At 38.3% G+C, this 12,841-nt stretch overlaps 1 protein-coding gene across 1 annotated transcript in view; it reads left to right on the top strand.

The window, feature by feature from the left end:
* Window positions 1-12,841, top strand: part of ptpn3 (protein tyrosine phosphatase non-receptor type 3) — a 78,223-nt gene that overhangs the window by 26,583 nt on the left and 38,799 nt on the right. Inside the window, exons 2-13 of the mRNA XM_062985942.1 lie at window positions 5,981-6,146; window positions 6,486-6,593; window positions 7,431-7,473; window positions 8,617-8,695; window positions 8,781-8,825; window positions 8,971-9,023; window positions 9,134-9,251; window positions 10,716-10,803; window positions 10,953-11,041; window positions 11,612-11,675; window positions 11,762-11,892; window positions 11,981-12,106. Of these exons, the coding sequence (XP_062842012.1) occupies window positions 6,003-6,146; window positions 6,486-6,593; window positions 7,431-7,473; window positions 8,617-8,695; window positions 8,781-8,825; window positions 8,971-9,023; window positions 9,134-9,251; window positions 10,716-10,803; window positions 10,953-11,041; window positions 11,612-11,675; window positions 11,762-11,892; window positions 11,981-12,106 (1,088 nt within the window). The 5' untranslated portion in view covers window positions 5,981-6,002. The remainder of the gene's footprint in view (window positions 1-5,980; window positions 6,147-6,485; window positions 6,594-7,430; window positions 7,474-8,616; window positions 8,696-8,780; window positions 8,826-8,970; window positions 9,024-9,133; window positions 9,252-10,715; window positions 10,804-10,952; window positions 11,042-11,611; window positions 11,676-11,761; window positions 11,893-11,980; window positions 12,107-12,841) is intronic.

The raw sequence follows: 12,841 nt of genomic DNA, 5'->3' as shown, positions 1-12,841 counted from the left end.
CTCCCACAGTCCAAAGACATGCAAATGAGGTGAATTGGAGACATTAAATGTGTAAATCCAAGACAGTGTTTGATATAACTTTGTAAACTGATGAACCTTGAGTTTGAAACTACCGTTTCTGTCATGAATGTAACCAAAAAGTATAAAACATGACATTAAAATCCTGATAAATAAACAAACAAACAAACCTAAAAAATTACAGAACTTTTTTTTAAAGGAATGTGTTGCAGGCATTGTTATTTTTATGCTGCTTTTAAATAAATATATATTAATTCCAGATTCATATAGTTTTGAGTTTGGGGGTTTAGCTCTGGAGTGGCTAATTTAACACTGTTGCAATCAAAGACAGCCCAAGAAAAAGTTCTGGCAGCCTTTTTGAATCAAAATCTCACAGTGTGACGGCTGCTGCAAGGCTCATCTGAAATCGAGCAGTTGAAGGACAGCAGAGAATGACGCAAAGCTGTATGAAACACTGTAACTTTGTTATGTGGTTTAAATAAGTGATTCAGCTAGTGGTCATGTAAAATACCAACTTTAATTACATGCATTAATTCACACTAATATACAAACGTTGGCCTGAGCCATCGCACAATTGCATTATTCTCTTTAAAGAACAGACCTTTCATGTTGTCTTTTTTTACCCAGCTTCTTTACATTTATGAGCAAGCAAGTGATGTTTTATTTATTATGTTGTATATTATATTATTATCTTGTTTTATCTATGATGAATGTTGGCATGATGATGGCTAATTTTCTTGTGATTGTGTATAATTCACAGGACTGAAAGAATCTTATCATAAAAACAGACACAATATTTTAGAATAATCTTATATAGTGTCACAGGTCATGATCCTACAAGAGCACTAAACTCAGTTTTTAAAATCAGCAGTAATATAATATTGGAGTAGGATATCAATTGAGATAAAGTCCAAAACCGCCAGAACTATTGTTAGACTTTCATTTTTTACAGTAAAACACCGAGGTTAAGGGCAGAATTTACCTTAGTACAAGGAGGCATTTACTGGCCAGGCAATCATGTTCGCATGCATAATTGTATGTTTGGAGTGTGACGTTGGAGGGGACACTGGAGGAAGGGGCTGATTTTAAGTTTCATCTTCAGAACTGTGAGATTTAACTAAATTAGATTTTGAAAATCTAAGGGTTAATGACCCTGAAACTGAAAACAGCCAAAAATGATGAAAGCCCCTTTTACCCATTATCTAAAATTATTTCAAATCACAACCAGTATGTGTCATACTATTGTGTTGTCTAATTTAAGGATGCAAATCCTCTAACTGATAAACGAGTGTCATTAGCCGATGGTTAACCAATAACCAACAAGCTTATAGCATCACATTGCAATATAAATCAAATCACAATGTTTTCTATCAAGTGTTTATACTGTATTTAATGGAAAAACAGTGTAGCACAGTTAATGTAGAAGTATTTTAAAACGGTGGCACGGTGGCTCAGTGGGTAGCACTGTCGCCTCACAGCAAGAAGGTCCTGGCTTTGATCCCCAGGCGGAGTGGTCCGGGTCTATTCTGTACGGAGTTTGCATGTTCTCCCCGTGTCTGCATTGGTTTCCTCCAGGAGCTCCGGTTTCCTCCCACAGTCCAAAAACATGCAGTCAGGTTAATTGGAGACACTGAATTGCCATATAGGTGAATGGGTGTGTGTATGTGTGTCTGCCCTGCGATGGACTGGCACCCCGTCCAGGCACCCCCCCCCCTCCCCGCAACCCTGATTGGATAAGCGGTTAAGTAAGTGAGTGAGAGTGAGTATTTTAAAACAGCAATGTGAACAGTGTGACTAGTTAGTTCAGCCTTTTGAATTAATGTCAGAAGCAAACAGTTTATTACAGGAACTTACTAAGCATGCTTATCATAATCGATAAAGATGCAGTCGGTATTTTGAATCTCTTTCTAATAACATTAGTGTTGATAACTTTAGATTAGCAACGTTTTACCTGTATACTGGGGCATGATGCAAAATATCACACAGATCCACATGCGACATCTATTTGTAATTTGTCTGTTTTTATTTTTTAATAGTTTGGTCTTTTATTTAATACATTTGTTTTTCTATTTGGATTAGATTACCAGCACTTTTTCTAAATGAGCCTGTGCACCTAGCTGGCACATGCACACTAAGGGTGGGTGAGTCTCAAATCATTAGTCTTAACAGTAGTTGGAAATAAACTTGACAGAATTAATGGAACGTTGACTTCTTTGTCAGTTATTGGTAAAGCGGTTTATCACAATTATCCCTAATCCAATTATTAGGGATATCCCGATCCGATCTCAAAGATCGGAATCTGGGCCGATCAAGGCATTTTTTAACCGATCTTTGTTTTACGTCAGCATGTCCGCTGTGTGGAAATACTTTAAATTGGAAAGTGAAACAAGTCCAACAGCGAAGTGTAATGTCTGCAATGCGAGCGTTTCACGAGGCGGTAGGAGCAGAGCTGCGTTTATTACTGTAGAATTTTACTATTTATATGGTGTGTGAGTCAAGGATCACTCCGGTTTACGAAACAATAACTTTTAATCCGAGTATGAAAACTTCAGGACCATAACATACAGCTTTTACGAGTTCATGTGTTACAAGACTGAACGACATCTCAGTATCAAGCACTCTGATTGGCTTAGTTATGTAACCGAGCGTCGTAGTGATGCACTTGCGTAATAAAAAAAATAAATACACAGTATATTCACACATTGTCAGGAGCATAACACTATTATTAACTTCTTCTGTTACGGTACCGAATAGCGGACAGCTAGAGTCATCGCGTTAGCCAAGCACGCTATTCCATGCACTATGGAAGCCCCAAAGGGTCAAAACACACTCACTTCGCATAGAAACGTCCATCAAGCCATTGTCACAATACAACCACAGAAAAGTTTGTTACAGTTACAGCACGCATACAAGTACGGTGGCTCATAAGAAACAAACCAGATATCATTTAACCAAACAATCTACAATTACTACCAATTTGATACAGCACCTAAAAAATAAATAAACACTTAGTCGAATACAGTGAGTTTATTATTATATATGAAAAGAGGAACCGGCTGTCCGCTAACACGGCAGAGATGCTGATATTCCTCAAAAAGAACCTTCACTTCATTTTGAGTGTTCTAGTTTTACTACTACAACGCTGCACTAAGTTTGTTTACTTTTATTTTGTAAAAATAAAAGAACATTAAGCAATAGCTTGGATGCAGGCAATTCAGTTGTTGAACATACACATTGGATTAATTTGAATAACTGTAATGTACTTGAAGTGTGCACTGTGTGAACAGTATTATCTAGTTCTTATCTAGACAATATCTAGAAAATACAAGTATCGGTTTGAGACTCAGTATCGGATCGGGATCAAAATTAATGATCGGGATTGGGAACAAAAAAACGTGATCGGGACATCCCTACCAATTATCCAAATTATTAACAAGCTGCTAGATTTAGTTTTACATATCATTGTTTGGCATTGTATTGTAGTTTCTAATCAGGGCAGTTGTAGCCTAGTGGTTAAGGTACTGGACTAGTAATCAAAATCACTGGTTTAAGCCCCACCTCTGCTAGGTTGCCACTGCTGGCCCCTTGAGCAAGCCCCTTAACCCTCAGTTACTCAGACAATATGCTGTCACAGTACTGTAAGTCGCTTTGGATAAAAGTGTCAGATAAATGCCTAAAATGTAAATGTAATCATAGAAAAATCCCAAATTGGTTATTTGTATCATAAAAGCTTTTGTATTACCACAATTTGAACTTTAGTATTTAAATGTGTGTGGTGAGCGTGTCTGTTTGTAATTCGTTTGGCTGTGTTGTGACACTGACTTTTGGTCTCTAAATAGTGAAAATGCTTTACATTCCTAAGCTATGCTGCATGATGTGGAAAGTGGATATTTAACAACAGTTGAGACATGTTAGTGTTTGGGTTGCATAATAGATACACAATTATATAGTGTGAGAAATGTTTATTGGCATTTCTAAAATATCCAAGGTTTAACACACAGGGTGGAGTCAGAAAGTATTCAGTGTTCCCTTGATTTCTTGCACAGGTGACTGTAGTGTGAATATGAAAAGTTATAATAGATATAACTGATATAATTTTTACCCATCCATTCATACTTGTTGAAAGTGAAAACATGTTGGGAGTTTTTGGGAAATTAATTAAAATCATAAAGTGTAATGTCTCATTCACAAAAGTATTCAGATCCTTTATTAGTGGACAATAGTAGCCCAGTGAGTAGAGCTTTGGCCTATCAGTTAGAAGATTGTTGGTTCAAATCCAGGCTCTGCTATGCAGCCACTGTTAGGACCCTGAGTAAGACCTTTAACCCTGTCTCACCATGCGCCCTGACCCCAGCTTCCAAACAAGCTGGGATATGCGAAAAAATAATTACATTGTACTGTACATGTGTATACACTGTGTGTATACACTGATCAGCCATAACATTAAAACCACCTCCTTGTTTCTACACTCACTGTTTATTTTATCAGCTTCACTTACCATATAGAAGCACTTTGTAGTTATACAATTACTTACTGTAGTCCATCTGTTTCTCTGCATACTTTTTAAGCCTGCTTTCACCCTGTTCTTCAACAGAGCAGGTATTATTTAGGTGGTGGATCTACCACCTGCTGGATCACAGCAGCACTGCTGGAGTTTTTAAATACCGTGTCCACTCACTGTCCGCTCTGTTAGACACTCCTACCTAGTTGGTCCACCTCGTAGATGTAAAGTCAGAGACGATTGCTCATCTATTGCTGCTGTTTGAGTTGGTCATCTTCTAGACCTTCATAAGTGGTCACAGGACGCTGCCCACAGGGTGCTGTTGGCTGGATATTTTTGGTTGGTGGACTATTCTCAGTCCAGCAGTGACAGTGAGGCTGATCCACTCATACCAGCACAACACACACTAACACACCACCACCATGTCAGTGTCACTGCAGTGCTGAGAATGACCCACCACCCAAATAATACCTGCTCTGTAGTGGTCCTGGGAGAGTCCTGACCATTTGAAGAACAGCATGAAAAGGGGCTAACAAAGCATGTAGAGAAACAGATGGACTACAGTCAGTTATTGTAGAACTACAAAGTGCTTCTATATAGTAAGTGGAGCTGATAAAATGAACAGTAAGTGTAGACACAAGGAGGTGGTTTTAATGTTATGGCTGATCGGTGTATATGACAATTAAATGCCCCTTTATCTCCCACCCTGTTCTAACCGTAGAATGGTGTGTCCCCTCTGACATAGAATAAATCAGAAGGGTGAATTGACTACTTTCAGTCACCACTAGCTGTGCGTACATTTGAGTGTGTTGTGCCCTGTGAGGATCTGTGTCCAGGATGGAATTTTGCCTCACCTTAGTGACACTGATTAGGGTAAAGTTGTTAATAGAGATGAATGATCATAAAATAAAACTTGGTCATTAAGGATAATTCATATTATTATTTTTTGTATTTTATCATTTTTATTTTAAAAAGTGGGCGGCACTGTGGCTCAGTGGGTAGCACTGTCACCTCACAGCAAGAAGGTTTTGGGTTTGATTCCTAGGTGGAACATTTTGGGTTCTTTCTGTATGGAGTTTGCATATTGTCCCCTTGTCTGCGTGGGTTTCCTCCGTGAGCTCAGTTTTCCATCCACAGTCCAAAGACTGAATATTGTCAATGACTGTTTGATATTGAACTTGAACTGATGAATCATGTGTAAGCAGTCACTACCTGTTCTGTCATGAAACCAAATTGTGTAAAACATGACATTAAAATCCTATATAAATAAATAAACATTTAAAAGTAAATGGCATGTATATTGGAACATTTTGGAATGACAACTTTAGTCATCAAATTGTATTAATGTAAAAAATTACATGCTTGTCTTTTGGTCATTACAGCACATAGTATTCACACATCTCTGCTTTTATCTATTATGGTAAATAAACTCTATCGTCTTTGTGTTCTCTGTTTTGGCAGGTCTGTTTTAGTGTGGAAGAAGATGACTTCCCCATGGTGTGCACTTGGAAACAAAATTAGCTCACTTGGTTTGGTTGATATTTCCAAACACACACACATGCCAAACTCTGGCATAGTATGTATTGTGCTTTTTCCTGACAGCTCAACACAAACTTTCACAGTCAGCGTAAGTACAAATGAGTGTGTGCTCGAGTGGTGCAAATTAGAGCCGTGTGTGTGTGTGTGTGTGTGTGTGTGTGTGCTGATTAAAGAACTAGAGAAGTGTCTCAGAAGTATGGAGGGTGAGGATAATCATATTCTTTTACAACCTTGGCTTGATTGTGAAAGGGCACATGCTGACTTACTTAGCCAAACTGCAATAAAATATTCTGATGACTAAAGCTTGGAACAAACATGACACATTCTCTTATGATAAGCTGCTTTTTTATTTGCATGCGTCATTGATTCATGGACCTTGGTTAGAATGTCTTCACATTTGAAATGTTTTTTTTTTTTCTGTGTGCAGAAACACGATGCTGGGCATGTTTTGTTTGACCTTGCTTGTGAACATCTGGGCATAACAGAGAAGCACTATTTTAGTCTCCAGATCAGTGAAGATACCTCTTCTTCACCTGTGAGTATGTATGTGTGGTAACTACAGTACAGAGTAGGCATGTGTTGAGAAAACGTCATTGTTTCTCAAATATGCAATGATTCTGATTGCAATTTTGTGAGAGTTTATAAACAGTGGCAGAAAATTTTGAATGGTGCTCAGGTTGCGCAGTGGTAAAACATGCTAGCACACCAGTGCTGACATTTCTAACTTGTCGGTTTGAAACTCAGTTCTGCCATTCGGCTGGGTTGGGCGCATACATGAACAATGATTGGCTGTTGTTCATACAGGGTGGGAGCTGGACAGGTAAATCCTCTTAACTGATGCATTTACGACCTCTGCTGGCTGATTGATGGTGCCTGCACAGTGTTGAGGGATAATGCGTTAATCAGGGTGTGTCTCTCTGTACACAAAGCTGATCGGCATATGAACTCACATCGTGCAGGTTAAAGGATGCAGTCGGCTACTGCACACGTGTCGGAGAGGGCGTGTGTCAGTCTCGCTCTTTTCAATCAGGGCGGGGATCCGCATCAGTAGAGAGGAAGCATAATGCAGTTGGGTAATTGGATGCGCTAAAGTCGGGAGAAAAAGGGGAGAAAATGCATAAACAAAAAAATATCAAAAATACATAACAAGTGGTAGCTCAGCAGTTACTGGACTTGTTATCAGAAGTCTGATGGTTTCAGCCCTATTACCTCCAAATTGCCAGTGTTGTGTTTTTGAGCAAGGCCCTTAACCCTTAATGTAAATGTAAACATTTAAATGCATGATGATGAAAAACCTGTTAGCATTATGTCATTAAATAGCCTTACTGATATGGTAGTGAAATGTATTTACATTGGACCTCTTGAATTTCAGAGGTGGCTGGACCCCAGCAAACCTTGCAAAAAGCAGTTTAAAGGTAAGACAACACAAACTTAAAGAGACATACAAGTATATATACACCAATCAACCATAACATTAAAACCACCTGCTTGTTTCTACACTCACTGTTCATTTTATTAGCTCCACTTACCATATAGAAGCACTTTGTAGTTCTACAATTACTGACTGTAGTCCATCTGTTTCTCTGCATGCTTTGTTAGCTCTCTTTCATGCTGTTCTTCAATGGTCAGGACCCCCACAGAACCACTACAGAGCAGGTATCATTTGGGTGGTGGATCATTCTCAGCACAGCAGTGACACTGACATGGTGGTGGTGTGTTAGTGTGTGTTGTGCAGGTATGAGTGGATAAGACACAGCAGCACTGATGGAGGTTTTAAACACCTCACTGTCACTGCTGGACTGAGAATAGTCCACCAACCAAAAATACCCAGCCAACAGCGGGCAGCGTTCTGTGACCACTGATGAAGGTCTAGAAGATGACCAACTCAAACAGCAGCAATAGATGAGCGATCGTCTCTGACTTTACATCTACAAGGTGGACCAACTAGGTAGGAGTGTCTAATAGAGTGGACAGTGAGTGGACATGGTATTTAAAACTCCAGCAGTGCTGATGTGTCTGATCCACTCATACCAGGACAACACACACTAACACACCACCACCATTGTAACTGCAGTGCTGAGAATGATCCACCACCTAAATAATACCTACTCTGTGGTGGTCCTGGAAGAGTCCTGACCGTTGAAGAACAGGGCGAAAGCAGGCTACAAAGATATGTAGAGAAACAGATGGACTACAGTCAATAATTGTAGAACTACAAAGTGCTTCTATATGGTAAGTGAAGCTGATAAAATGGACAGTGTGTGTAGAAACAAGGAGGTGGTTGTAATGTTATTGCACACACAAAGCAAATGACTTTATAGATGCAACCATAACAATGTTACAACATGATTGATGCCTGTAGCCTGACAGAGGGTAATGGGAATAAGTCAGGCTTAAGATGCACATGCTTTAGTCACACTGTCACTGTGTTATAATTCTACCTCAGTAACAGTAAGAGCAACAAAACATTGACCAGTGTAACTTCAAGGTCATAAGTTTGATGAAATGTTTTCTCCGTTTGCCTTCGTCTCTCACTGTGCCACTCTCTGTGCCCACAGGTTCTGCGCCATTCTATTTAATATTCCGAGTGCGTTTTTTTATCTCTGACCCCAACTCTCTTCAGCATGAACAGACCAGGTGCGTGCTCGTGTGTGTGTGTGTGTGTGTGCGTGAGTGTATGTGTGTGTGTGTTTGGGTCTAATTTGAACTGTTTTCTTTGCAGGCACTTTTATTTTTTACAAATTAGGAAAGACATTCGGGAGGGCAGGTAAGATCTAGTAGTCATACTGGTATGTAACTTGAATGTGAAACCAAAATGTGATTTAGTTAATGACCAGGTTTATCTGACCAATTGTCTGGTCATTCTATTTATTACTGTTGACTGATTTTATTGTAATCTCCTTTAAATGCAGATTAAAATGTCCCTTAAGCTCTGCTGTGGTACTGGCATCTTATGCTGTGCAGTGTAAGTTTCATTCAGATATTAAACAACACAGTAGAGTTTTACACTTTTGACTGGTAAACCAATTAACAAGAACAACACTAACAGTTTAATGCACTTTGTTTAATACACAGCTGAGATTGGAGACCATGTCCCTGAGTCTTCGGCTGGGTATCTTGGTTATATTTACTTTATTCCTGATCAGGACAAGGAGTTTCTTGGCAAAGTGGAATCTCTGCACCCTCAGCACAAGTGTGTAAATACTCTGTGTGAACGTTGTACTTTAAGTGTGTGTGTGTCTGTCTGAGAGAGAGAAGGAGGTATTATTATCTTTAATGTTATATATTACATCAACATCAAACCAAGGAAGACACATAGACCAAGTCATTCCCACAAGATGGGGAGTCATTCCCCCCCCCCCAGAATGTGAAATCTGCCAAACACCTGTTACGATGAAGCACATCCTGATAGAATGCCCCAAGTACACAAAGGAAAGACAACAAATACACATTCCTAAAACCACACAAGAAATTCTTACACAAGAACCTCACAGCCATAAAAATGAAAATACAAAATAGACCCATAATATAAAGACAAGATACAATAAGCAGTTATACCAATCATGCCATTAAATGACACAAATGTGTTAAACATGTCGTTAAAATCCAAACAAACTAACAAACAAAAATGCCACATTGGTATTAAATGTTTTTAGTGGATGAAAGGAAGCTAAAACTTGAGAGTGCAGGCCAAATACATGATATGCATTATATCTATGTACAGTCCTGTAGCTCTAAGGTCTTTTTTTTTTTTTTTTAGGTCTTTTTTGAACTTACTCTTTTTATTGTAGTTTTGTGTTCAGCACAGTAATTGCAGGCATTGTGCAGATATGCAACAGATGAATGTGTTTTACGAATAATAATTTAGACATGATAGGTATACACACATTACTTTGTATCAACCGTCTTCAGCATATACAGATCTCACCTGTCGTACAACAACTTCTCTGTCTGTCTGTATTAAGTATAAAATTATTCTTTTTACCTTTAAAATTCTACATGGTCTTGCTCCTACCTACCTTAGATAACTTATTCAACAATATGTTCCCTCTTGCACCCTTAGATCTTCTGGCACTGGACTTCTGGCAGTCCCGCGATTTAAACTAAAATGGGTGGGTGGCAGATTGTTCAGTGCTGCTGCTCCGAATCTTTAGAATTCTTTACCTCAGTCTCTTCGAGACTGTTCTACTCTCTCCTCATTCAAGACTCAATTATAAACTTTTCTGTTTTCTTTACACTTCTCATAGGGTTTTGTGTACATATTGTAACATGTCCTTGGGATTGTGAATGGTGCTATATAAATTGATCTTATTGAACTTACTTGTATTGAACTTAAATAAATATTATTACTTTAAATGCTATTTTGCTCTAATTAAAGATCTTGTCCTCTGTAGAGCGGTTAGTTAATCAGATAATATTGAGGTAGCTTAGCGGTTAAGGGATTGGTCTAGTAATCAGAAGGTTGCCGGTTCAAGCCCCCAGGTCCTTAACCCTCATTTGCTCCAAAAATTGTGTTCAGTTATAATTGTAAGTTGCTTTGGATTAAATCATCTGCTAAATGCCCAATATGTAAATATTTATATGTTAGTGGGTTGTGTGAATGTGTGTGTGTGAGGGGAAGAGAGAGTGTCTGACTATTTGCACTTTTGTCTTTTAGAGGACTTTCTAAGAGCGAGGCAGAGTTGTGTTATCTGAACACGGCTCGAACGTTAGACCTGTATGGAGTCGAGCTTCACAGTGCACAGGTAACACTTCCACAGTATTACATCAGAGCTTACTATGCACAAGCTCCATTTATACTAGACTGTAAGAATGAAGGATGGTAATGTGTGTAGTACTGAAAATGTCATGGCTAATTACCTTCTAAATTTGTTTTAATGGCTTGGCTCCTCAGGATGCTGGTAATCCATCACTCTGGATTGGGATTGCATCAGGTGGTGTGGCCATGTTTCGGAATTTGGTTTGCTCTAGCTTCTTTCCTTGGTAAGTTATGGTATAATCCAACTGACTTCTTTTCTTTACAGTTAATAACATGCATGGTTTTACATAATTGTAAACAAACACAGGACACTGATTTGAACTTACATTGGGCTTAAGTGACATTGGGTTTAAGTGGTTCATTAATGTAAAATTTAGGGTTTTAAGGAGACAAAAGATGATATGGCACAAAGTATTTGAAAAACTTTTCTTTGTTGATTATGTGGAGTGCACTTTACAGTAACCATTTCTAATGTTATATTTGACTTGTTACTGTTATGTATGGAAAGTAAGAAGGCTGAGTGAATTATAACCTTAAAACGGAAAGAAACGTTTTGCTTTGTGCAGATACCTTGTGTTGATGAATGTCATAATGAAAGTGCTGTGAATACAGTTTTACTTTAATTTTTGACATTTTCATCTTCTGACCTGTAACCATTTAAATTGTTTTAGTTTACATTTGAAATGTATGATTGATTGTGGGGGTGGGGGTGGGGGGTTTAAAACAGGATAAAGAAAGCTTGTATTTCGTATTAACAAATTCAATACATTGTTACTAATCCACTTCACTACTAGGATCAACATTATCAAGATTACGTTCAAAAGAAAAAGATTCTCCATCCACCTACGCCGGAAACATGTAAGAATGAGTTAACTATGTTGTTCTGTTATAATTTAAATATGTTGTCAAGTACAAAGTTTCTAATTTGATTTAATGTTTTGAAGGGGGAGGTTGGGCAGCAAGTAGTTTCTCTTTCCATGCCCAGCTGTCGTGCCTCTAAGAACCTTTGGAGATCCTGTGTGGACCATCACTCTTTCTACAACAGGAAAAACTCCCATGCCATCTCCAAACCTAGGTACACAGTCATAAAGCTTGCTCCTTGTTTGTTTCCATTATAGTTTTTTGTTCCATCACTAACTGTTTCTGTGAATGTTTTTGTTAAGGTCTGTCCCTCTGTATCGAAAACTGGTAGGTGAGGTCATGTGGAACCCGTTAATTAAGTCTCATTCTACTGAACATCTGGAAACCAAGAGTCTTCCTTCAAGATCTCCACCCAGTACACCTAACTGGTACTATATTTATTCTGTTTTCCACAGAAATTGGTTATTCATTTACAGGAGCTGAACATTTTCACTAAAATGTGTGATGCCAGTCTTTGTCACCAGAACGGCTTTATCTATTATTGGAGTCTTGCCATACAAGTTCTGAATGTTTTAGTGGGTAACGGGGGCATACTTAGACCTCAGTTTAATAATTTAAGTAATAAGATAAATAACTTCAGCCGTATGTATGGTGGCATCATCATCCTGAAACATTGGATCATTCTTAGAGTACTGTAGTGTGTTTCCAACCCCTCATGTTTGTTGCTATGCACAGTGCAAAGCAATAAGTGGATTAAATGATTTCAACATGATAGCTGCTCATTACTTTACGGTTCACTAATAAGATTAGCAGCTAGTAAAATACATTGTGTGTTTAATGTATACATTAGATTCCTCTAGTGGAACATGCTATTTTTATCATTGCTCTTGGGTTTTTAATGCTTTTTACACCACGTTCTGTGTCTGTGCATTGACTTTTGATACAGTTTTAGAATGGTAGCTTTGATATAAATTCCAGGGCATTGCATTTAATTTTCTAATAGTTAATAGAGGACCACTTTTCTTTATTTATGTTTCTTATGGCTGTATTCAGCAGCTATTCCGTAAAAGTGATGTCTGGCCTTGTCAGTGAGCAATTCAAACACCATTTATTTGGCCTTTCTGAAACTTTGTTAGTTTCCTTATGTTGCTTTAAAATCTCAT

The sequence above is a fragment of the Trichomycterus rosablanca genome, chromosome 23, assembly GCF_030014385.1.
Source record: "Trichomycterus rosablanca isolate fTriRos1 chromosome 23, fTriRos1.hap1, whole genome shotgun sequence".
Lineage (NCBI taxonomy): Eukaryota > Metazoa > Chordata > Actinopteri > Siluriformes > Trichomycteridae > Trichomycterus > Trichomycterus rosablanca.
The sequence above is the reverse complement of the archived record's forward strand: the minus strand, read 5'-3'. Positions and strand labels throughout refer to the sequence as shown.